Below are 23,180 nucleotides of genomic sequence, written 5' to 3'. Positions count from 1 at the left end.
ATGTATGTGTGTATATATATATATATGTATATATGTGTGTGTATATGTATGTATGTATATATATGTATATATGTGTGTGTGTCTGTGTGTCTGTGTGTGTATATATATATATATACATGATACTATGCAGAACCCTCAAACTCCCAGACCTCTGGTAGAGGACCCGAGCTTGAGAATGGCACAGATGCCACCCCAAGAGGGTGAGAGGGACGTTTATATATAATATATATATGCATATATATTATATATAACCACGGCTACATGGACTCCAAAAACCTGAGTAAAAATGCCTCATGTCCTTATTCAGAACAGACTGACCCGTAATCTGTTCAACAGCATAATCTGATCTCCTAATAACCATGTAAACCTGGTTTTTCTCTGGTTATTGGAATAAATCCATCCTCTCTGGGCATGTCTGCTCATCAGGCTGAGGAGTTTCCAGGAGGGACAGAAACATGGAGATAGAAAAACAAGATGAACCAAGATGGAATCAATGTGGACAGAGACGATGGAGACGTGGAGACATCTTGGTTCATCTTCTTCTACTCTAGACATTCAGGGTTGTTATATTTCCAGTAGATTTGATGCGCCACAGCAGCAGAACCACTTTGTATAGTCGTGTAGTGACTGATCTCTTGGGGCATCTAAACACATTAATCTGATTAGATTATTTAATTTAGCATGAACCTTGAACTTCCACTAGCATTCACGCAACCTTACCGGTAAAAAAAACAAACACACGTTGGTTCGAATGAGCAATAAATTGTCAAAAATGTGAGTTAAATATCCTTAAAACTAGATCCTCACATCCTTATCTTGTTTATTTCTTTTTTTCCTGTCCTCGTCCATCGTTCCTTCTTGCTGCCCCGGCCCGGCGGTGGCTGCATGTTTATGGCTCTTTAGAGAAATGAGGTGTGCCGAGTCTAATCGGTTTCCTTTCTTCTCCACTTTTTGGCCTATTCCTCGCCTTCCATGCGTAAAATTGCCGCTCGAAAATTCCCACACACTGGCACACACAAGCAGCAGGCTGCTATTTATTTTTTTAGTTTTTTTGTTTTTTTATCTCCAAAATGTTTCCTGCAGATATGTGCGCCGTGGCGTTCCGCTCGCGCGAGACTCCGTGACACTCTCATTTATCTGTGCCGTGTCTTTTCCTCCCTGCAGACGAGCATAAAGGAGGGACTGTTGCTGAAGCAGACCAGCTCCTTCCAGAGGTGGAAAAAGCGCTACTTCAAGCTGAGAGGCCGAACTCTCTACTACGCCAAAGATGCCAAGGTGTGTTCACACAGTGGATCCCTTACGCTGCGCACACACACACACACACACACACACACCCACACACACACCCACACACACAAACACTCAAGTCTGTCCTCTCACAAATAACTTGCATTCATGTTTGGACATCCAGAGACAATCAGACCATCGGTAAAGAAAGAAATACAAAACACAGAGTAGGAATCCCACTCTCAGGTGAAGGTGGTGCGTCTTGTTAGCCTAGCCTAGCTTAGCATAAAGCCTGGAAACAAAGGGAAGCAGTTAGCATGGCTCTTTCCACCTTATTTGTTTAATCTGCAGAGAAATTAAAGCGTAAAACTTGACATTTTGTCGTCTCGCCGTGGGGCCAGACTATCTCCAGTAACTTCCTGGAGCCTCTGCCGGTCGCCTGGATACGGTGCGTTAATTTGTGAGCTTTATGAGGCACATTGTGTTACCTTTGGACAGAGCCACTCTTTATGCTAGGCTAAGCTAACCAGATGCTGTAGGTTCGTACTTGTTGACGCTCTGACTATTCACTCCACTCTTACTCCTGAGCTGTCAAAATTACTTTGATTCTTTATTTCCCTTCTTTAATCACTTTGATTTTGTTTAGCTTCATTGTATTTTACTTTCCTGTTTACCTTTCTTTTATTTGAAGTAGGGATGTCCCGATTGAGTTTTTCTCTTTTTTTGACACCCTGATCCGATACCGATCTCTCTACCAATAACAGTCCTGATCTGTTCCTAAATGTCCTAGAGTTGGTCTCCTGTATCTTCCTAAAGTCTGTCCTTGTCTTCCTTGTCTTCTCCTAGAGTTGGTCTCCTGTAGCTTCCTAAAGTCTGTCCTTGTCTTCCTTGTCTTCTCCTAGAGTGGACTGGAGTCAGTCCAATAAATCTTTCTGTCAAAGTTAATGTAGTGTGGAGAGGGTAGCTGGTACCTTGTGTTCTCTACTCCAGAAATGTTCTGGTCATCCAATGCTGCCATAAACTCCCTAACCCTCTCTGGAAGATGTTTCTCCTTGACGCTGTCTCCAGGAAACTTTTCTCTTCTTTTAAACGTTCAGTGTTTGTTGCTGTTTTTTAATCAAGTTGGTAGTATTGATTGATGATCATCTACTACCACCTCACCAAACATCCACATGCAAATTTCTGTCTGACTGGCTTCATTTCCCAGGGTAAAGTTCTTCCACACAGCAGACATGTTTAGTCACGTGATATCGGTTCCTCTTCTTCTTCTTCTACTTTGACGTTTGGCAGTTATGTCGCTAGCCAACCGCCACTAAAACAGAAGAAGAAGAAGAAGAAGTTCTTTTTCTTCATGTTTTTTTTGTTGAATTTGGCTTCTTTGGTGCAAGAAGAGGAAGACCTAAAATAAATAACTCCAACAGCCTGATACCGATACGACACCCTAAAAACAATCGGGGCATCCCTAATATAAAGATCATCTTTGTTTTTTAACTTATGAATCTTTTCACCTTTGTTGATGTCTCTTTCCTCTTTTGCTTCTGACCTGAACTGGAATATGTGTGTGTGCCTGTGTGTGTATATATATCTATATATATATACACATATATGTATATATGTGTGTGTATGTGTGTGTGTGTGTCTGCACGCGCACTAGTCTGGCAGCGCCTTGGCACGCTGGCAGGAGCGGGCGCTGCGCAGGGTGTCCCGGAGTCGCGTGTGCTGGCGGGTTCTGTCCGTGTGCTGGACGGGCGCGCGACGATCCCCGCCACCTCTGGGTGCCAGTGGATCTGAGGAAGGCCTAGTGAGAATTCGGGTCAGCACAGCACAGCCAGGGCGCAAACCACCAGGAGGGCGGCTTAGCCCTCTCACTGACGTAGGACAGCGTTGCGTTCATGTCATGCGGGTCTATTGGATTGAAATTATCTTCTGCAAAAATGTGGCGTCCTTCTAACATCGCCTTAATTAAAACGAAATCACCTAAAAAGCCCAGAACTTGTTTACTGCCACATGACATGAATGTGCTGTTTATAATGTGGATACAACCCTGGGTTGGGCTGTAGAGCACGTGTGTAGAGACTGTAAAGCCTAGGGTAATATAGGTGCTTAAGGCTGTGACACATCAAGCCGACGGTCGGACATCATCAGATCATCTGTGAGCGTCTGTGGCCCTAGTTTTCAGATGTGTCCCTTCTCATCGGCACTAGTCCTTGGGTGCCACACATATGGACCACCCAGAGAAATTTGCAAAGTGCGAAAATTACATAGAAGACATTAACTGCACCTTTTCAATCAAATGAACTGCTTTTCCTAATTTTGCCAGCCTGACGTCCACTGCCCACAAAATATTTTGCTGTGTGAGTTGGTCTGGGAGCTGATTCTGCTCCTGCAAAGGTCTTCCAGGTCAATCAAGTCATTTTGGGGACGGGGCTTAATGCACTGATGGACAGAAGAGTAACAGTAGTCATGCATGTCATCTGATCTCCATTGAAGTTGAATTTGTTTACAACAGCATGGCTCTGATTGGTTGTTGGACTATCCAGTTCATGCAAAAGACTTTTTCTCTCTGCATCGGTTGAAACGCGCTCCACAATTTGAAACCAAATGGCCAGTTACCAGACTCATATTGTGGTAAGAATAGAGTAGTAGCTCTTCCCAGCTTCCTAGCCTCCCAGCTAACAATAGCTCTTCCTTGCTTCCTAGCCTTCAAGCTAACAGCTCTCTTCCTAGCTTCCTAGCCTCCCAGCTAACAGTAGCTCTTCCTAGCTTCCTAGCCTCCAAGCTAACAGTAGCTCTTCCTAGCTTCCTAGCCTCCGAGCTAAAAGTAGCTCTTTCTGGCTTCTTAGCCTGGCAGCTAACAGTAGCTCTTCCTAGCTTCCTATCCTCCAAGCTAACAGTAGCTATTCCTAGCTTCCTAGCCTCTCAACTAACAGTACCTCTTCCTAGCTTCCTATCCTTTCAGCTAACTATTCCTAGCGTTCTATCCTCCAAGCTAAAAGTAGCTCTTCCTAGCTTCCTAGCCTCCAACCTAACAGTAGCTCTTCCTAGCTTCCTAGCTTTTCAGCTAACAGTAGCTCTTCCTAGCTTCCTAGCTTTCCAGCTAACAGTAGCTTTTCCTAGCTTCTTAGCCTGGCAGCTAACAGTAGCTCTTCCTAGCTTTGTAGCCTCCCAGCTAACAGTAGCTCTTCCAGTTTCCCCTGCATCCAGACTACTGCCACCTGCTGGAATGTAGAGTAATTTCCTTTCACACAGACGCAGAATGTATGTTCTCTCTATCTCTTGACTTTCGTCTTTCCGTTTAAATTCAACTCTCTAGTCCAGACAAAAGAAAAGCAATGCATCGCCACAGCTGGCCTTACGTTGCCAGTTGTTCCCTAAAGTCGGTTTGGTGTGTCCGTACCTTTGAACCAGCTCATATTCAATAAGGAGCGGCTTCCATCGCTTCACACTCTATGTTGTTTGTCCCTCACAATAACTTAAAGCCTCTTGATTGCCATGCTGATATATTAACAAAGTGTGTATATGAGCAAAGTGACATAGCTTTTGATGATGTGTTTCGGTAAGGATTAGCCTTTTATAGTTTGAGCGTGTTCTTTCTGTCATGGCCAGACAGTGATGTTCATCTCCATAGATAAGTTCTTATTGTCTCCTCCATCCACCCCGGTGTCTTTGAGGTGGCCTGGCTGGCTGTGCTGCCCTGTGCTTATAAGACTGACCTCCTAATTGATCCATCAGGGAGGCCGCATCTCAGCGCCTCAGCTTCTTTCCCTCCTCTTCCTCCTCGCATGGATAGCTGGCTCGCAATGAAATGAACTCCGCACCGAGATATGCTAAATAAATCCAAAGAGACACAAACTGTTCCCAAAGAAAACCGCTGCAAAAGAGACAAAACAAAAGACAAGCAAAAACCACAAAGAGACAGAACTGACCCAAAAAGATCAAGAATGACCACAAGGAAAGGCTAAATTATTTCGTGTTAGTCTCCTAGAAAAGCGGTATGAGGAACTTTTGCCCAGGGCAGTTGGTCTCAAAATCCATCCAGACTTCCTCTCTGAGAAAAAAACAAACAGCCAGAGTTAAAGTTTAAGGGCTAGTTTCTTTGAAGTGGGGTTGTTTGAGGTACTTCCCCACAGTCAGGGTATTACCTACGGTAGACGGTGGTCGGCACACTCCCAAGGTCAAAGAGGGAGAGTGGAGTACCGGGACGGAAGCCAATCAGTGAACTGCTGTAGGTGAAAACGATCAATATCAGTTTAATTGTACGCTATATATCTACCTTGCTGAGACAGCTTCTTCAGAAGGGGACCTGCAGCCAGTTTGTGCTCCCATTGACAAAAACAAACAAAAAACCATCCACTTTGGTGCATTGACGAGAAGTTAAAATACCAAACAAACAACGCAGAGATTGACCAGCCACTCCTGAGTGCTGTGGAGAGTTGGTCTGGAGTCTCTCCATTGGGAACTGATTCTGCTCCTGCAAAGGTCTTCCAGGTCAATCAAGTCATTTTGTGGGTGGGGCTTAATGCAGTGATGGACAGAAGAGTAACAGTAGTCATGCGCATCATCTGAACGCCATTGGAGTTGTTTGTTTACAACAGCATGGCTCTGATTGGTTGTTGGACTATCCAATTCATGCAAAAGACTTTTTCTCTCTGCATCGGTTGAAACACGCCCCACAATTTAAACCAAATGGCCAGTTACCAGACTCATATTGTGCTTAGAATGGAGAAGTAATTCAGAAATAGACCAGCTACTCCTGAGTTCAGCAAGATAAAATGGCAGTTTTTGTCAGTGGAGTCTGGTGGCTGTGGAGGCAGCTCAAATTGATCCTTTTCCATCATAAAACACTGTCTGACAGCAAGGTAGAGCCTTGATAATATCTGGAATATAGCGTGCACTTAAACTAAAATCTAAAATATGTTTTGCAGCTACTCCTGTCCACATTAATCTTGTATGCGTCTCCTAACTTGGGGTGGCCTGAACACCATCTCCGGCAGGAAGAACCCAAACTATGCCTTTTGCCAAGTCATAGCATTTTCCAAGAGTCCTAAACAGCCTTTATCAACCACACGGCGCGGTGTATAAAGAAGTTCATGGCTCAGGGATTGAGAGGAGGAAGGAGGCTCGTGGCGGAGGTTGCTGAGATGCTGCCGCCGAGCTGAGCTCTGGATCTGTGGGTGACAGAGGGTCTGGGCGCTTGCCTTCGTCCGCCATTCAGCTTTCATTGCAGCTTCCCTCAAGACAGTAAAGTATGCATGCCCACGCATACACAAGTATGTGTTGGGGTAGAGATGTGTGGTGAATGAGAGAGAGAGGGAGAAGGAGTATTATTTGTGTTGGCATGCCGTTCATACTTAGACCCCCTTGGCCGCCGCTCCGCACACACATCCACTTGTAGGCATATGTGGAAATGCTGACACACACTCATGCAGTAAGAATTGGCTGGTATCCCTCTCCATCCAGGCTTGGGGAGAGCGTCTTTAACTGGGCATTCCCTCTGACAGCTGCAGCAGCTCATTCCTCCTCCTCCTCCTCCTCCTCCTCCTCCTCCTCCTCCTCCACCTCCTCATCCTCCTCCTCCCACACACTGACACAGTCAGAGGGCATTCCTTTGACGGCATTCGTTTTTTGGCCCGCGGCCCTTTAAGAGCTCAGCTGCATGCTTTACGCGCCGAAGCTCTGTTAGGATATCATGTTCCTGTTTGTAGACCCTGGCTCCGGCTCAGGCTCATCCACCGCCACCACCACTTCACAAAAACACGTTAAAACAAAACACCATCGAAAATTAGCAACTACAAGGTTGTGAATACCACAAGAGGGCGTCGTTTATATGAGTTCATCTCCTGAACATGGTAAACATCGCCCAGTTTGAAGAGCTTGTGAGCTTTTAGTCTTTCCCTCATACTTTATTAAGTCCTTCTCTGCAATAAAGTCTGAAAAGTCTCAATAAACCAACGTATTAGTCGTTAGACACTGTTATGACTTCTTTTCTACATGCAAAAATGTCCTTTTTTTCACAAACATGCCAGAAACCTGCTAAAAGACCCAACTGATTGATTCACAAAGTTTAAAATAGTCTTGTCCCACGTTTCGGGACCAAGAACATATATGTCCAAGAACACAAGTAGAGATCAGGTAATATGAAGGAGATTATCGCAGATAGAAGACCTGCTGATTTAATCCATTTACGAAGTTTTGAATACCACAAGAGGGCGCAATTCATATGGGCTCTTCTTACAAACACGGTAAACATCGCCCGAGGCACAGCATGAGCCTCTAGTCTTTCCCTCATACTTTATTAAGCCCTTTGCCACAATAAAAAGCACATTTAAAGTCTGAAAAGTCTCAATAAAGCAACGTATTAGTCGTTAGACACTGTTATGACGTCTTTCCTACATGCAAAAACAGACTTTTTATGATTCAAATGTAATCTGAGATCTGGATTCTCTAGCCTTGTCCCATGCGTCTGGACCAAGAACACATCCGTCCAAGAACCCAAGATTATTGCGGATAGAAGAACGGCTGATTGAATCCATTTACGAAGTGGTGAATGCCACAAGAGGGCGCCGTTCCTATGAGTTCCTGTCATGAACACAGCTAAACATCGCCCAATTTGAAGGCAGCATTTAGTCTTTCCCTCACTGTAATAAAAAGCACTTAAAAGTCTCAACAAAGCGACATCCAGTATTTCATTTGCACCAAAAGTATCTCCTGATCTAAAGAATTAAGTCGGACTCCCTCGTGACTTAATCCACACAGTTTCATATATAATCTAAGATCTGAGGTACATATTTTCAGACTGGTTCTGTAGCCCGGCTGCATGCGTCGGCATGCATATGTCTGACGTTCGTGACGTTTTGATAAAGTTACGGGAAGTGTCACTTTGAGCTGATTATGAAGAAGATATCCAACGGTTTGATGGACGGTCAATTGATCCATCTAAAAGGTTTGGGGAGTGCACCACAGTTAATAAATAAATTTAAGAACAGTAATTTAAGGCATTCAGGCAGAAATTTGTTAAAAAAAAAAAGCACAAATTTTGATATAATACGTTAATATTTAAAATACAATCAAAGATCCCAAGTACATACTTCTAGGAAGTTTAAGGAAGTGTCCGTTTAATCTGACTAGGAAGAAGTCAGATGCAGATAGAAGAGATGGGACGGTTGATTAATCTGGATCATTTTTTAAAAATGCTTTCCAAAGGTCAACCTAGGAACTGATATGGGTATTATTATTAAAAGCAAAAGTGAAATTGGATTTAACTAAACAGCCACGGCAATTTACAGTCATCGCTTCCATTGCATACTTTGGCTGACATGTTGATTCATTCCAGTTTAAGGAGAAGCTTCAGGGTTCTGGGTGGAAAATATTTCAGTATGTATGAGGGTTAATATCGGCGGTGTCTTACAGGATGGTGAGACATGGTCTTTACTTAATCGTCGTCATAAAATAGCCCATAAAGTTCTAGATTTATGAACGGCAACCTTATCGCAGTGACCTTCAAGTCATTTTCTGGGTCAAGAGCTGAGGAGAACGCACGTCTACTGTTTCATTTATTTTTAACGTCTCCCTGAACATTTCCAGTCAGTTTTTAAGGTGCAGTGTCATCAAAAGATTGTAGCTGCTCATAAAATGCAAACAAAACGGCTGCAGAATAAGCCAGATCTATCTAATCGTACCTGCGTCACCTGTTCATTCTAGGTCTGCTTTGCTATGACCATGACCACACCGCCTCCATCATCCTGCTCTAGTACACCAATAGCACCAGTAGCAGTAAGCCAAGCTGAACGCCGTGTGTTGAGAATATCACCCAGACGCTCATTCTCTCTTTCTCCTTTGTGCCCTTTATCTCTCCGCTGGACTTCCTCCTTCTCCGTTCCTCCTTCTCCTCTGCAGTCCCTTATCTTTGATGAGGTGGATCTGTCGGACGCCAGCGTTGCAGAGTCCAGCACGAAGAATGTCAACAACAGCTTCACAGTGAGTCCCAGCGCCCTCGCACGTGCACGCATACATACATACACTCTGGCTCACTAAGGGGATCACAGGCATGTGTTAAAGACTTAGTGTCTCACACTGATTAGAAACCTCGGCTCTGCATTCTTGATAAACACTGTTCTTCTGTTTACTAAAATTACTGTCTGATAATTATGGAAGTCAAACTGTGGATTCATTTGCTTTGTGGTTGAATTAGATGAAAAGGTCAATGTCACACCTATACATTTTAATAAGAAGCTATAGCCGCTTAGCATAGCTTAGCTTAGCTTAGCCTCGGAACTGCAAACGGTGGCAGAGTAAGCTGCTTCTCCATCTCTGCAATTTTCAAACGGATTGCTTTGCATCAATAAAGTTGGAACACATCGAGGAAAGGTTAACTGAGGAGGTTCGGAGATGCAAACATTTGTACGACTCGTCGCCATTGTTGAGTGAAGCAGGAAGTAGTAACAAAAATTAACCCGACTGGCAAAGAAGACACAGCGCCGACTAGCGTTTGCGTTGCGTTGTTGCAGAGCAAGCCAGACTGACGAGCACACAAGTGTAAATGGCTCGCACCGGCGTAGGCTTCATCCTGCGGCCCAGATTGGACCCTCAGGTGGGACGGTTCTGGCCCCCGAACCACATGTTTGACACGTAACCCCTCAGATAGCCTTTAGACAGAGCCAGGTTAGCTTTTACTTTCCTTACCCCTATCCATATAAATTGCTGCCCAGGTACAATTCAAAGTACGCATGTCCAAAAGTAGAGTCCAAATGCCCTGATTTTGTTCTTGCTCCACCATAGAGGACGCACTGGGGAGGTAACTTGTGTTGTCAGTATGTTTATCGTATATATGTTGCGTTCCTCTCTGTACGTTTGTTCTTGTAAAAACGTCATCAATTGCTGCCCAAGTACCGTTTCCAATTCAAGGTACAAATCTGACCAAGTCCAAATGCCAGGTTGGGTTCTTACCCCACCTGTTTTTATCAAGGATGCAACAGGAAGTAACTTGCGTGGACTTGAGACAGCCAGGTATCCCAGGATGCATTTTAAGGGGCACCATCAAGTGCGCCCCAATTACAGAATGGCCTACTGTGTTCTGACCTATTGGTCGTCAGAACTACCAAATTGGCAAGTTTGAAGTTTGTGGATCACCCTTCATCTCTGGAGGACGTTCCAGACCTGGGTAACCCTTTTGTGTATTTCCTCATCCACTTTATTTGTAGTTGTTGAAAATACACTCAACGACGACTCTGCTTCATCTGGGTTCACCCAACTTTGGATTTGGAGGCAGGAACCAAAGTCGTGTTTCCTTGCCCTGAACGTTTGGGGAACTTTGTGTTCCCAACGTATATCAATCAACCGTATCGTCCCTCCCATTGGTCACCGCCTCAAAGTTGAGATCAGTTCAACTTCTCCCACTTTTCACAATTCTTTCTGAATTTCACGACACATCGCTGCTAGTCTTGTAGTCTATCCATCTTCTGTGAACAATCGGATTTGGGATTTCCCAAATTATCCCAACTATTCCCTTAAATTGAAAATGCGTGATGCTCAGATATTTACTGCAGCATCCTGTGAAGGTCGGTTGGACGTCTATTTTGAGGACTGATTTAAGGTCACCGGCGGGTTCTTGTGTTTTTGCAATAAACACCAGGCTGTATTCAGGACGCACTCAACATGCGTTCAGCCGGAAATCCGTCAGGGGTTTACAAGACAAACAGGATCTTCCCTTAAGTGTTGAGTCACCTCACCTCACGTTGTACACCTGGAAACGTCAGTTACATCTAGAGGATATTTTAATTTCCCTGGCATTATATTTCTTGCACATGCCGCTCATCACGGCTCGTCTACCGGAAGAAGAAGAAGGAGAAGAACCCGCTGATGCTGCTGTGAATGGAATCTTGTCCGTGGGTGGGAGGTGAACACCAGTATTATGAGCAACCGGGATAAAAACAGAAAGTGAAAGGCCTGGTAGTAGTAGTAGTGCCCCGTCCTCTCCTCCGGTTGTGGCTATAATAAGAAACGAGGGGGAGGAGGAGGCAGGCAGGAGAACAGCGCCCGGAGGAGAACGCTCGGCTATTTTTAGCAACTCCTTGAAACGCTTCACCGAGCGCCTGGCATGGCTTAACGCCCGCCATATTCATAAATAAGATTACGTGTTCCTGCTGCACAGCTGTGTTGCACGATGTGATAAAATGCCTTGCTAAAAGATTTAGAGAATTAAGAGCGTCAGTAAGGGGAGGAAAAAAAAGAAAAGATGGTGGGAGGCGAGGGAAGGCGGGAGAAGACAAGAACATGTACAGACAGAGGTGAAAGGAGGGCGTGACAAAAATGAGTGTTTATTATTGATCGGGGTTGGGAAACCGTTGAGACGCTTAAGATGGCGAAAGGGAAAGACGCCGCGAGGTAGCGCAGCAGAGGAATTCCTAGAGTGATGTCACAGCGCCGACGACGACTGCATTCGCTGAAATAGTCCTTGGGGAAAAAGGGAAAAGTAGAGGGAGAGGTGGGAGCGAGCGGAGAGGAGAGGAGACCGGAGCGGATGCAGAGGAAGGAGGTACCGACGACCGCGAGGGCGAGGGAGCAGTGAGACGTAAAGCGAAAAAAGGTAATTTGACGTGCCGGACGGTGGCTCACCTGCGGTGTCAGCCTGGACACAGTCACGCACACCTAGCAAGGGACAGGGACCGGGCTTCGCTGGACAGGTTGATCACGACAGAAAGAGAGAGAGGGAGAGGGAGAAAGCGCTGCAGAGGAGATAGTGCAGAGCTTTGCTGAGACTGTCCAGAGTCTTTGTCCGTCTGTCAGTGTGTCTACTGAGGATGTTCCTGGCGTCCTCTGTTCAGGTTGGTGAATAGTTTGGTAATTGTCCTGATCCGCTGAGCGCTTCACACACATTTCATGCAGTCGTCTCCTCGTTTAATGTGTTTAATCCGCGTACCTTAACGCTTAGACGCCTGCCAGCGACGTAAGGAATACGTCTCGCCACCACAGCCGAAGGAATAACTCAATACCCTTTCTCCAGTGCGGGGTTACCTTCCACAATGGGTTTAAAATAACAATAACGACTCCTTCATTGATCCCTTTGGTCCATTTGGGTAGCACCCAGGGAGCAATCTGGAGGTTAGATGCTTCCTCAAGGCTTCCTCATCAATGGACAAGGGAGGATGCAAACCTGTGACCCTTAGGTCCTAAGCTACCTCTCTATTCCACAGCTGTGGTTATTAATCAGGGGCAGTAAATGCACCATGAGTATATATGAGCAGCTATCCAGAGACGGATAAACCAGGCTCAGGATGCATGAAGATGTGTCTATGAACGTTTGTCGTCGCAAAATCAGCTGCTCCGATCCGATCCGGTGGTCATATCCTTGCAGTTTCCCTTGAGCGAGCGCCGCGTCAAAGCAGCCTGTGAGTACACGATGAAGGCTGTTGTTGTGGCGCAGGCAGGGAGCACCTTGGAGTCCATGTGAGGGAGAGCTCAGCCCAACCCCAACCCTTAAACTCGTTACAGACTCCGCAGGAGCGAACGCCCTCGCTCGCCGATTCGCTCAATCTTATTGGATGTGGCTCTCTCGTTACCGCCGGCTCGGAAATCCATGAAATCCATCTTGGATTTGAATTGTGATTTGCTGTGTTGATAATTAGCAAGCTGAGCATGATTGTGCTGCATTTCCCGGCGGACACAGGCTCCGTGCATCACGGTAATCAATTCTGTGTGTGTGTTGTGGGGATTGCACGACTTAATAGTGGCGTCACTGATGAAAACACAGCAGAAAGTAATGCTCTGCAACAATGAAATGTATATTCTTTACCTGAATACATCTGCTGAGAACAGACAGCTCATGTGCTACATACTGTGAGCTGCAGATATGTATAGCCTGTATAAAAACATGCAGCACATCAGTAGCATTTAATAGTACTCCACAGCGTGTTGTTAGATGGGATAGTGTAGCAGCTAAAGGTCTAATAATTTTATCAAATTGTTGATGTGCAGCCTCGTTCTCTCTGTTACCACAGGACATTTGGTGAAGTTGTTGATTTAGACCGTTCCTCTGCTAGCGTTAGCGTTAGCCTTTTCAGATGCATTGCAGTAGTTTACTTTAGTTGTATTTCAGGACTGACATGTCACGGTAGTATGGGCTTCATCTTTAGTGAAGTATTTCACTGGGCACCTCACCTGTCTTCTAGGAGGCGTCCATGTTGTTATTGTCACGTGATCAGTGACTAGTCGACGTGATGCTCAAAGCGTCTGAAGTCGACAAACCGACAAGCTTCCTCATCGCTTTCAGACGTCTTGTTGTCACTCGTCGATACCCCAAGCTCACGCACAAACACACACCTGATGTGTTCACTTCTGAAGGTCAGTCATCACGAGAGGTTTTCCACACTTGAGGGATGCCTGGAGACATTTTTTGGAAGCCGGAACGTTCATGTTTCTCCTGGCAACCAATCTCACCCCTGATCCAGACACAGTACGCCAGCAGAGAGAAGATGATCTATGTACAAAGGGATCAATTTGCTTATGTGCATGGGTGTAGATGCTCCGCTGTACAAAAGGACAAACCATGCAATCTAGTGTTCCTATCTTTCAGTGGACCTTCCGTTGACATAATCCACTCCCTAGTCCCTAAACCTTAACCCTAATCCTAACCCTAGGGTAACCTCAAGTTTTAACAGGTTAACCCTAACCCCAGGGTAGCCTCAAGTCTTAACAGGTTAACCCTAACCCTAACCCTAGGGTAACCTCAAGTCTTAACAAGTTTTAACTCTCAAGAAGTTGGCCCTGACACCGATAAAATAGCCCCAAAACGTCAGTATTCCATAAAACTCTTTCCTTCACTGCTTTATAAAAATAAAACCACACACTAATCCATGCATTTCCTGGTGGGAAATGAACGCGTATTGTGATTGACAGCCGAGAAATGGCTGATTGGTTGAGAGATAAACTGCAAACACACACACACACACACACACACACAAAGCCGATGCGAACACGCCCTCGCACAACACTTCCAGTAATCCGCAAGTTGTTGTCTCCACTTAAAAACAGGGCGGCGGGGGAATGCTAATGTGATTAGCTTTATTATGAAGTGAGGGCAAGGAAAGGACAATAATCACACACACACACACTTAGTTCATACACACAGGCTTGATTTACACACTGATTATACAATTTTTATTGTGTCCTTAGTTTCCAGGACATTCTGTTCAGGCTTTAACCAGATATTGATCAGAGGTCTAGGGGGTAGATTGATTACAAGAGTGATTAAGGTGATTGATCAGGGAACCTCGTGTCGGGGAGTTGTTTGGAAGCAGAAGATGTCATAGACCACGGTTTCATTTAGAGCTGCCACTTACAGATACGCCTTCAATTATTCACTGTTAAATCTATTTGTAAATTTAAACTTGTTGGTACCAGTACAAGAGGTAGTACCAAGTAGGAATGCAAGATGCGTGTTTTTGCGATTTCTATTCACTTAAATTACTAAAATGACATTTACAGACATGATGCATAAATTAAATCACTGAGGTGCCTCCGGCCATTTTCATCTTCTCCACCAAACTCCTTGCTAATTCAAAAATGGTCAAAAATTGGTGGAGCTTGAGCTGGGTTGTCCGATTTCATGCCCAGTTGGGTAGTTTTGAATGTTATTTTGCAGGTAAAAATAGAGCTGAGCAAAATCTGGGATCATCTTGACAGTTTTTTTTCTAATCTAACCTTTTAATGCTGATTTAAAAACAAAAACCAAAGTGAATTCACTCTTACCGAGACAGAAGCATCGTTCTGTCCTGAGCCACTACAGTGTACAGTATAGCCTGTTCTGCAAATTCTGCTACGTTTGTGCAAAGAGGAAGATGACAAGCAGTGTTTGGTGCAGTTGTTTGAGCTGCGCTCCATCTGTCTATCAGTGATTTACCTGTCTGCATCAAGTCTCTTGGTAGTATCCAGATGTGAGTAGTTGTGTTGGCTGCTGCAGATTGTCCCTGGATGATGCCTTTGATTCAAGTGCATTGTATGGCATTGAGGACGACGGCTAGCAACCTGTGAGGACGCCCAACTGTCACTCAAAGCAGCCCCCAATTTGCATAACTTTCCATGGTTTTGCAAGTGTGTTCACATAAAGTCGTTATGAATCGAGAAATCAGCTGTAGGTAGCTACATGTTTATTTCTGTTGTTATTTGGACATTTAAACACGGAGGTGTTAGGGGGTGGCCAGTCTCATGTTGTCCATGTTGGCTTAATTTCTCTGCACCAGAGGTTTCTAGTTGGAGGCATCCTGTTTTTAAGTTGTCCATCAGCGTTTTACTTGTTCCACAAGCGTTCACTTGCACTTCAGTTGCTCTCTTTGCCGACACCTTTGGCAATAAGTGGTAATGCTGGAGGTAACTTCTGAAGCTTGTTATATACTCTGCGAGAAGTGAGATATTTGTTCTTGCTCCTAGGGCTTTGAGAACAAGAACAAAGTTTGTTCTGGCCAGGTAATTTATACTTGGTGAGAAACTAAAGTCCTCATAGGCCCCTCCCACTATTGTGGGAGATGCGGGAGATGGACGACGAGAGCCGCTTTTATTATTATTTTCGGACATCGGCCAGACGTTTTGACGACTCGGATCATGCCGTTCATTCATCATGCACCCACGCACAGTATTAGAGATTAGCAGAGTGACCACTAGCATTTCCGCTTTTCTGCATTAACCCGCACTCGCGTCCAATTTCTGACCAATCACGGAATAGTTGCCAGTCACCACACGAGAAAAAGTTCTGCCCGGTTGATGTGTCGAAAACAAGCTGTGAGAACTTCCAAACGAGGGCTCCGAGAACAAACTTCTCGCTTCTCGTGGAGCATGTAACAGCCTTTAGTGATCTAAGTCTCCAGTCAGTTTCACGTTGACTATTGTCTCTAGTGATGGATGACACTTATATTATCTATGGTTGAGGCACACAACCTCGATTTGTTTCTGTTTGAACTGATCTTAGCTGGATGTTCACATCTACAAAGATCTCCAGTAATAAATCATCTCAGTGTATAAAGAGTTTGTCTGACTGTGGACTGATGCATCACTAAACTCTTTTGGGATACAGGTATCTAAATGTTTGAGTGTGTTTTAAAAGATCTTTTTTTCCGGCCCTACATTGTGAATCTTTAAATAATGTATTGAGTTTGGCTGACAACAACATTTTTAACGTTAAAATAGACTGTTTATAATAGTAAGTTAGATGAAGATAGGAACATGTTTTAAAATGAATGCAGATCACAAAAAGTAAAAGTAAACTTTCAGAGACCTTTTGTAATTCAGGTGTTGCAGCTTAAAGGCAATTATTTTCTCTACATTACATTATGTGTCATGTTTTGTCTGTTGGCAACATGTGGCCGGGAACCAGATGGTAAGCTAGCAACAGTAGCCTTCATGCAGAAAGACGAGCAGCGCTGCAGCAGCTGTACTGTATGTGTTGATGAGCACCTGCTGTTTTCCACACCTTGTTAAAGCCTCAGGTGGCGCTGGTCCGAACAGGCCCGTGATCAGACAGGCGGGGGGATTAGGAGGAGCACAAAAGTATACGCCACTCTCTGACAGATGGATGTGTGTTTAGTTCACAAGAGGTCTGGACTAGCCCTGCTACGCATTTATCCAGTTATTGCCAAAAATTGGGGGTAATTCAAGGATAGACCTGCACTGCAGCTGAACGCAGGGCTTCAAATTAAGGTCTATAATGACGTGTTCAAAAACCGGTGAGCACTTTGTAGAAGACAATATCTAAATATCTCTAAAAACTCCCTAAGTACAAAACTGAGCTTTGTCTTAAAGAGATAAGATAAAATAAACACCAACAACATTTGGTGCGCAGTAGAATATTATAACAGCTGCTGTCTCTAATGAATTCCTACTGTTGTTTCAGAACCATGAACACGTCGTGACTTGGGGAGGCTTAGAGACAAAGGCCAGATTAAATCTGAATTCTGAAAACTTCCATAATTTCACTAAAAAATCTCCAGTGATCAAAGTTAAATTAAAAACACTGGTGATTATTGTATTAAAGTATAACTTAATACCTACCCTGATATACCTCTACTGTAGGCGTAGGTCTTTAATGTGACCCAGGACTCATTGTGTGTTCACACTACCAAAGGAAGGAGGTCACATGTGTCCCAGACCACCTCCACATGTGGACTGACACCAGAACTTTAAGATCCCACTTTTGATGGGATTGCCAGGTATGGATGTTACTGTGATGTAGCCTGAGAGACGGTGCGAGACAGAAGTTGTGAGTGTTAATTAAAACACTTGAGAGTCTTGAGGAAGGTGTATGGCTTTGAATCATCTTAGAGGCATTAAAGGAAAGTGGTGCAGACTTTTATTAACCTCTGTATGAATATGTAATGGACACATTTAATTCAAGTATGATATAACTGATCAATTAAAAGTTTGATAGATTTATATTTGCAGTGATGGCCTTTTAAGAGACATCGACCTGACAGTGTTTTTGGCGACTCCATTACAGTACGCCTTTGTAACTCCATCTGTGATCTCTGTGAGGAAAGCTTTTTATTCTGCACTTGTTTCCAGGCTTGTGCTAATCCTGAGAATGTTGCTAAATGTGTTATTAAAACAGAATCTGCTGCCATTTTTAGAAGGTGACAAAGCGTGGCATAATTAATATTATGTCACTTGGTTGCTTTTCTTAGCTTCCTAGCCTCACAGCTAATAGTAGCTCCTCCTACCTTCCTAGCCTCCCAACTAACATTGGTTCATCCTAGCTCATTAGCCTCCCAGCTAATAGTAGCTCCTCTTAGCCTCCTTGCCCCTCAGCTAACTGTAGATGTTCTTAGCCTTCTAGCCTCTCAGCTAATAGTAGCTGCCCCTGGCTTCCTAGCCTCCCAACTAACAGTAGCTCATCCTAGCTTATTGGCCTCCCAGCTAATAGTACCTCCTCTTAGACTCCTCGTCTCACAGCTAATAGTAGCCCTTCCTAGCTCCCCAGCTAATAATCACTCTTCCTAGCTACCTAGCCTCTCAGCTAATAGTAGCTATTCCAGTTTCCCATTAATTTTCAATTAAAAATACAGACTCCTGCCACCTGCTGGTGTAAAGAGTCATTTCCTCTCAGGTGCAGACCATATGTAGCAGCTGGTCGTTGACTGTTGTCTTTGTGTTCAAGTGCAACTTTTTGATCCAGAGAGCGGCGACGTGTGATGACGTCACGGTCGGCCTTTATTGGCTCTTGGTGTGTCCGTACCTTTAAATTCATTGTTGTGCTTCGTGTCTGATGCATCTGATTTCTCAGAGCTGCAGCTGAACTTTTTCAGAATAGCTTTCATAACCTCGTGAGTCATTGTTATAGGGTTTCTAATTTACGGTTTTCATTAGGCAGAAGTGTTTTTCAGTTTTTTTCTTTTGCCAGATCTCACGCTGACCCGCTGATGGAGACGCAGAGACCTGATTGTATTTCAAGTGTCTCCGATCCACAGAGACCACAGTGGTTCATTTCGGCGTCACCGCTGTGGAGCTTTTACAAACCGAACGCCTGTAACGTCATGTTATCTGATGAGACAATCCACTCAGACTCTTTTAGCTCGGAAGACAATGACAACCCAATGTTTGTCTATACATTTTTTATAACCTGCATTAATACTAAAGAGCATGTCTCACGGGGGGGAAAGAAACAGCAACAAAAGAAGCATCATGACCTGCTAACCATGTAGACTCTTGATGTTGCTGGTTTCTCTCTGGTTGCTGGAATAAATCCATCCTCTCTGAGCATGTCTGCTCCATGTGGAGTAAAAACATCAGGCGAGGGACAGAAACATAGAGGTAGAAAAACAAGATGAACCAAGATGGAATCCATGTGGACGTTGGAGACGTGGAGACATCTTGGTCGTCTTCTTCTACTCTACCCATTTAGGGTTGTTGGTGTAGCTGTCCTCCTCTTCCTTCTTCTTCTTCTTCTTCTTCTCCTTCAGCTTCTTTCTCCTCCCTCTTTCTTCTTCTTCTTGTGCTCCATCTCCTCTTCTTCCTCCTCCTCCTCCATCTTGGCTCCATCTTGGTCACTTTCTCCTGTTGAATCTATTCAGATATTGCCGATAAGGTTGGGAAACACGTACACCGGTGAGGCATAACATTATGACCACCTTCCTAATATTGTGTAGGTCTCCCTTGTGGTGGCTCATCGAGAATGGACATGTGTCTTCTGAGGGTGTCCTGTGGTGTCTGGCAACAGAATGTTGTTGGGGGGGGCTTTGAGGGGAGGGGCCTCTGTGGATCATCCCACAGATACTTGATCAGTTTGGGATCTAGTGAATTTGGAGGCCAGGTCAACACCTTGTGCTGTTCTTCATGTTTTTTTTAGTTGTTCCTAAAGTGTTTTTGTGTGTGTGTCTGTGTCAGGCTGCATCCTGCTGGGGATGGCTGCTGCCATCAAGGAGTGTCATTGCTATGGGGTGGGGGTGCCTGGTCTGGTCTAGGTGGGTGCTGCATGTCTAAGTAACATCCACACCAATGAATGCCAGGTCCAGAAGTTTCCCAGCAGAACATTGAACTGTCACAAGATGGTCGATGTTCATTTCTCCTGTCAGTGGTCGTAATGTTGTGGCTGACTTCAACCCGATTGATTGGGTTGAAGGAGGCGCTGTCCATTAATTCCTCTCGTGATGAGACATCAGCATAAGGACGAGCCGAGTTGGACGGAGATGAGAGAAAGGAGAGATGAGGGAGCATGAATAAGTGATGGGGCGTTGAAAGGGTGGTGTATGTCTGTAGGGTTATCTACAGAGACTGTCCTTTAAACACACATAGACATGCATGCTCTCTCTCACACACACACACACAAACACACTAACACACAGACAGAGGGGGGAGGCGGTGGGGGAGAGAAAGGCTCTTAGCCCTTTACAGAGGCGCTTTGCTTGTCAGCACATATCTACCTCAAAGCAGCACGAAGAGGAAGGAGAAAGAGGAGGAGAGGGCTGGACATAAAGAGCAGTAGCGAGGGAGAACACTTACTCCAGAAGGTGTGAGTGAGCTGGAGTTAATGAGAGAGAGAGAGAGAGAGAGAGAGAGAGAGAGAAAGAGAGAGAGGCAAAAAAAAAAAGGGAGGGGAGGGGGCTTCTCATCCTTCCTCTCCCTTAAAGACGGAGCTGATCTCTCCCTCCGCTCAGTGGCACCGCCGGCGGACGAGGAACTCGCTGGAAACATTCATCCCCCCCTCACCCCTTTCTCTCTTTTCAGCGACATTTATTTATCCGTCTCACTCCCTCCCTGCTTCTCCTCTCCCCCCCTCCAGGTGATCACTCCGTTCCGCAGGCTCATCCTCTGCGCCGAGAACAGGAAAGAAATGGAGGACTGGATCAGCTCGCTCAAGTCCGTCCAGTCCAGGGAACACTACGAGGTAAGAGAGAGCACCCCCACACCCCTGAGTTCCAGCATCAGAATAAGAAAAAAAAAAAGACAGAGAGATGCGCTGCAGCAACAATAGATCTGAGATTAGGCGTATCCTCTTTGAAGGAAGATGATTCAAATAGTTAAAATAATCCCGTAGCGTGTGAATGTGAGGCTGGATCAGAGCAGGAACTGTGCAAGTCCCGGTGGCTGCTGCAGAGGTCCGGTAATGTGGAGCTCAGAAGTTTCTGTGTTGAGATTCAGAGCTCAGGTGGAGTCACAGGTGTAAAACTGTACCTGCAGAGTTTTACAGTAAAGACATGCACGCAGCAACAGTAAATGTCTGACCTCTGCAGCAACCCGTCACTTCTTAAAAGCCACCTGAACATATTCTGTCGTCTCATTTAAATGCAGGTTTTAACTCTTTCTGCACAAAACCACGTCAGTCTTTCAGGATATTCAGTGAAATAGGAGGCCGTTGTGGATGCGGGCTACGCGTTGAATCCGACCTGTTATTTACTGCGAGCTGGAGGGGGGGGGGGTGTTGGGAGAAAAGAAAGCGTCGCTGAATTTTAATGGCTCTGATTTGAGTGGGAAATCTTATATAAGACCCCATCCCTCGCCCCCTTACTGCAGCGCAGTGCAGCAGCAACCCCACAGCTCGCACAACACAAACAAGTGTGCACAAGCCGATGCAACCCCCCCCACCCCGCCTGGATGTCAACACAGCAGCGTTTGATTAGCGTCTTCTCTACCGTCCCGGTTTGCGGGGTTACCTGGTACGATTCGTAAAGCGGGGGCTGCATCGGCTGCTGCAGACGCAACGCCCACTCCGGTCCACGTTAACTCCACAGTGGGGTAATGTCATGCTAGGGACAGTCAGCCGACAGGTGGAGGGATTCCTCTGATGAACACTGCTTATACCGGGATAACCCAGGTCCTCATGACGCTACTATGGAGGAATTATTAATATTATAATTGGGGGCTGGATAGTGGTGCAGCAGTTGTTTCTGTGCAGAGTTAGGTTCATCTGTGATTCTAAATTATGGATATGAGTGTGAATGGTTTGTCTTTTTTGCTATAGACCTGTCCAGGACCTTGTAGAGCAGGGGTGTCAAACATATGGCCAGAGGCTCCAATCTGGGCCGCGGGATGAAATTGCAAAGTGCAAAAAATGACATGGAAAACAAGTTTTCATAAAAAAAGTAATTTGTCCTCTAGTGCAGTGGTTCTCAACCTTTTTTGGGTCCTGGACCCCCTGCATATTTTTGATCGACCCTGAGGAACCCCCACCCGATCTGGGGGGTGGCGGGGCAATTTGATAAAAACTGCATTTATAATTGCATTATGGCATTTATTCACTCTTTGAGGCAAATATGAGCTTTCAGTTGTGTCTCAGTCACATTTGAATAAAATAATGCTATTTCTATAAATGTCATAGGATCTTTTTTAAAAGATATTTTATTTTCACGGACCACTAGGGGTCCGCGGACCCCCGGTTGAGAATCTATTCTCTAGTGGGTTGCACTGTTTTAGTCGGAGTTGCGGACGTAACGCGACACCGAGAACAATGTGACAAAGATGTATTTATTTTTCAGGTTTTTCATAAAATATTTTGCAAAAAAAAAGTCAATTAAATTAATTTTCATAATGTACTTCTTTGCACCAAAACAGTTTATCAGTTATTACGCTGTTGTGCTACTGCCCAACTCATGCCCTCTTCGAATCAGATCAAATTGGGCCTGTATGTTGCCCCTGAAGTAGTTTGACACCCCTGCTCTAGAGGACGATAGAGAATTAATATTTAGGAGAAGCTTTAAAAACAAGGAATGACTGAGCTGAAGGTGTTTGTGTAGCAGTCAGAGCCTGTACAGCAGGTAAACCACTGTATACATGTTGTTGTCATGATGATCTAGTGCACTGTGCTTGCCTTTCTGTGACTGTCATCCCAGTGCCGCCAACCTCTTTCAACTTCTCCTTTGTCAGACGGCACAGTTTAATGTGGAACATTTCTCAGGGATGCACAACTGGTACGCCTGCTCCCACGCACGGCCCACCTTCTGCAACGTCTGTAAAGACAGCCTGTCCGGCGTCACGTCCCACGGCCTCTCCTGCGAAGGTAAGCGACACGCGCACCAAAACCTCCGCCTTGTTTACAGTCAAACGTTACGTCAAAGGGCGATTAAGGTTGGCAGAGGTGCCAGTAACACGGCTGTTGTGACTCTTTGGCGTTGAACGTTGAACTCTTCATCACTGCTGTTGAGTTCTGGGGAAAAATTTCCCTGCAGCTTTAAAATATCTGAAAATAAACATGGGATGGAAACTGCATGGCATGCATCTAGTCTTCTTATGTTTTTGTGAAGGAAATACTTCATGCATTTTGCAAAATAGCCAAATCAAGCATCTATACTCTAAGGGCCATGCCAGTGGTTGACCATTTGTTGGTGTTGGGCCTTACTTCTGCGTATGTTTCCTAGTTTTCCTGCTGTGTCTTGCATCGTTGGCTCCGTTCAGACCTCAGTCATTATCTTTTCAGTTGATTCAGGATGTTGAATCTGCAACAAAGGCTTCTCTTTGATTGGAAACACACGAATCCA

The 23,180-nt window shown here is 45.0% G+C and overlaps 1 protein-coding gene across 2 annotated transcripts in view; it reads left to right on the top strand.

Annotated features, from left to right (window-relative positions):
* Positions 1–23,180, top strand: part of dgkh (diacylglycerol kinase, eta) — a gene marked incomplete at its 5' end in the record, with an annotated part of 70,709 nt that overhangs the window by 17,230 nt on the left and 30,299 nt on the right. The window contains 4 exons of one of the 2 annotated variants that reach the window (XM_084544389.1): positions 1,165–1,275; positions 9,124–9,204; positions 20,489–20,593; positions 22,570–22,702. In XM_084544389.1, the coding sequence (XP_084400515.1) occupies positions 1,165–1,275; positions 9,124–9,204; positions 20,489–20,593; positions 22,570–22,702 (430 nt within the window). Of the gene's footprint in view, positions 1–1,164; positions 1,276–9,123; positions 9,205–11,427; positions 11,813–20,488; positions 20,594–22,569; positions 22,703–23,180 lie in introns of those variants that run through there. The other variant, XM_084544390.1, reaches the window with a different exon arrangement.

This window comes from Chelon labrosus, assembly GCF_963514085.1.
Source record: "Chelon labrosus genome assembly, chromosome: 5".
Classification (NCBI taxonomy): domain Eukaryota; kingdom Metazoa; phylum Chordata; class Actinopteri; order Mugiliformes; family Mugilidae; genus Chelon; species Chelon labrosus.
Note: the sequence above shows the minus strand (reverse complement) of the source record. Positions and strands in the feature narration are given on the sequence as shown.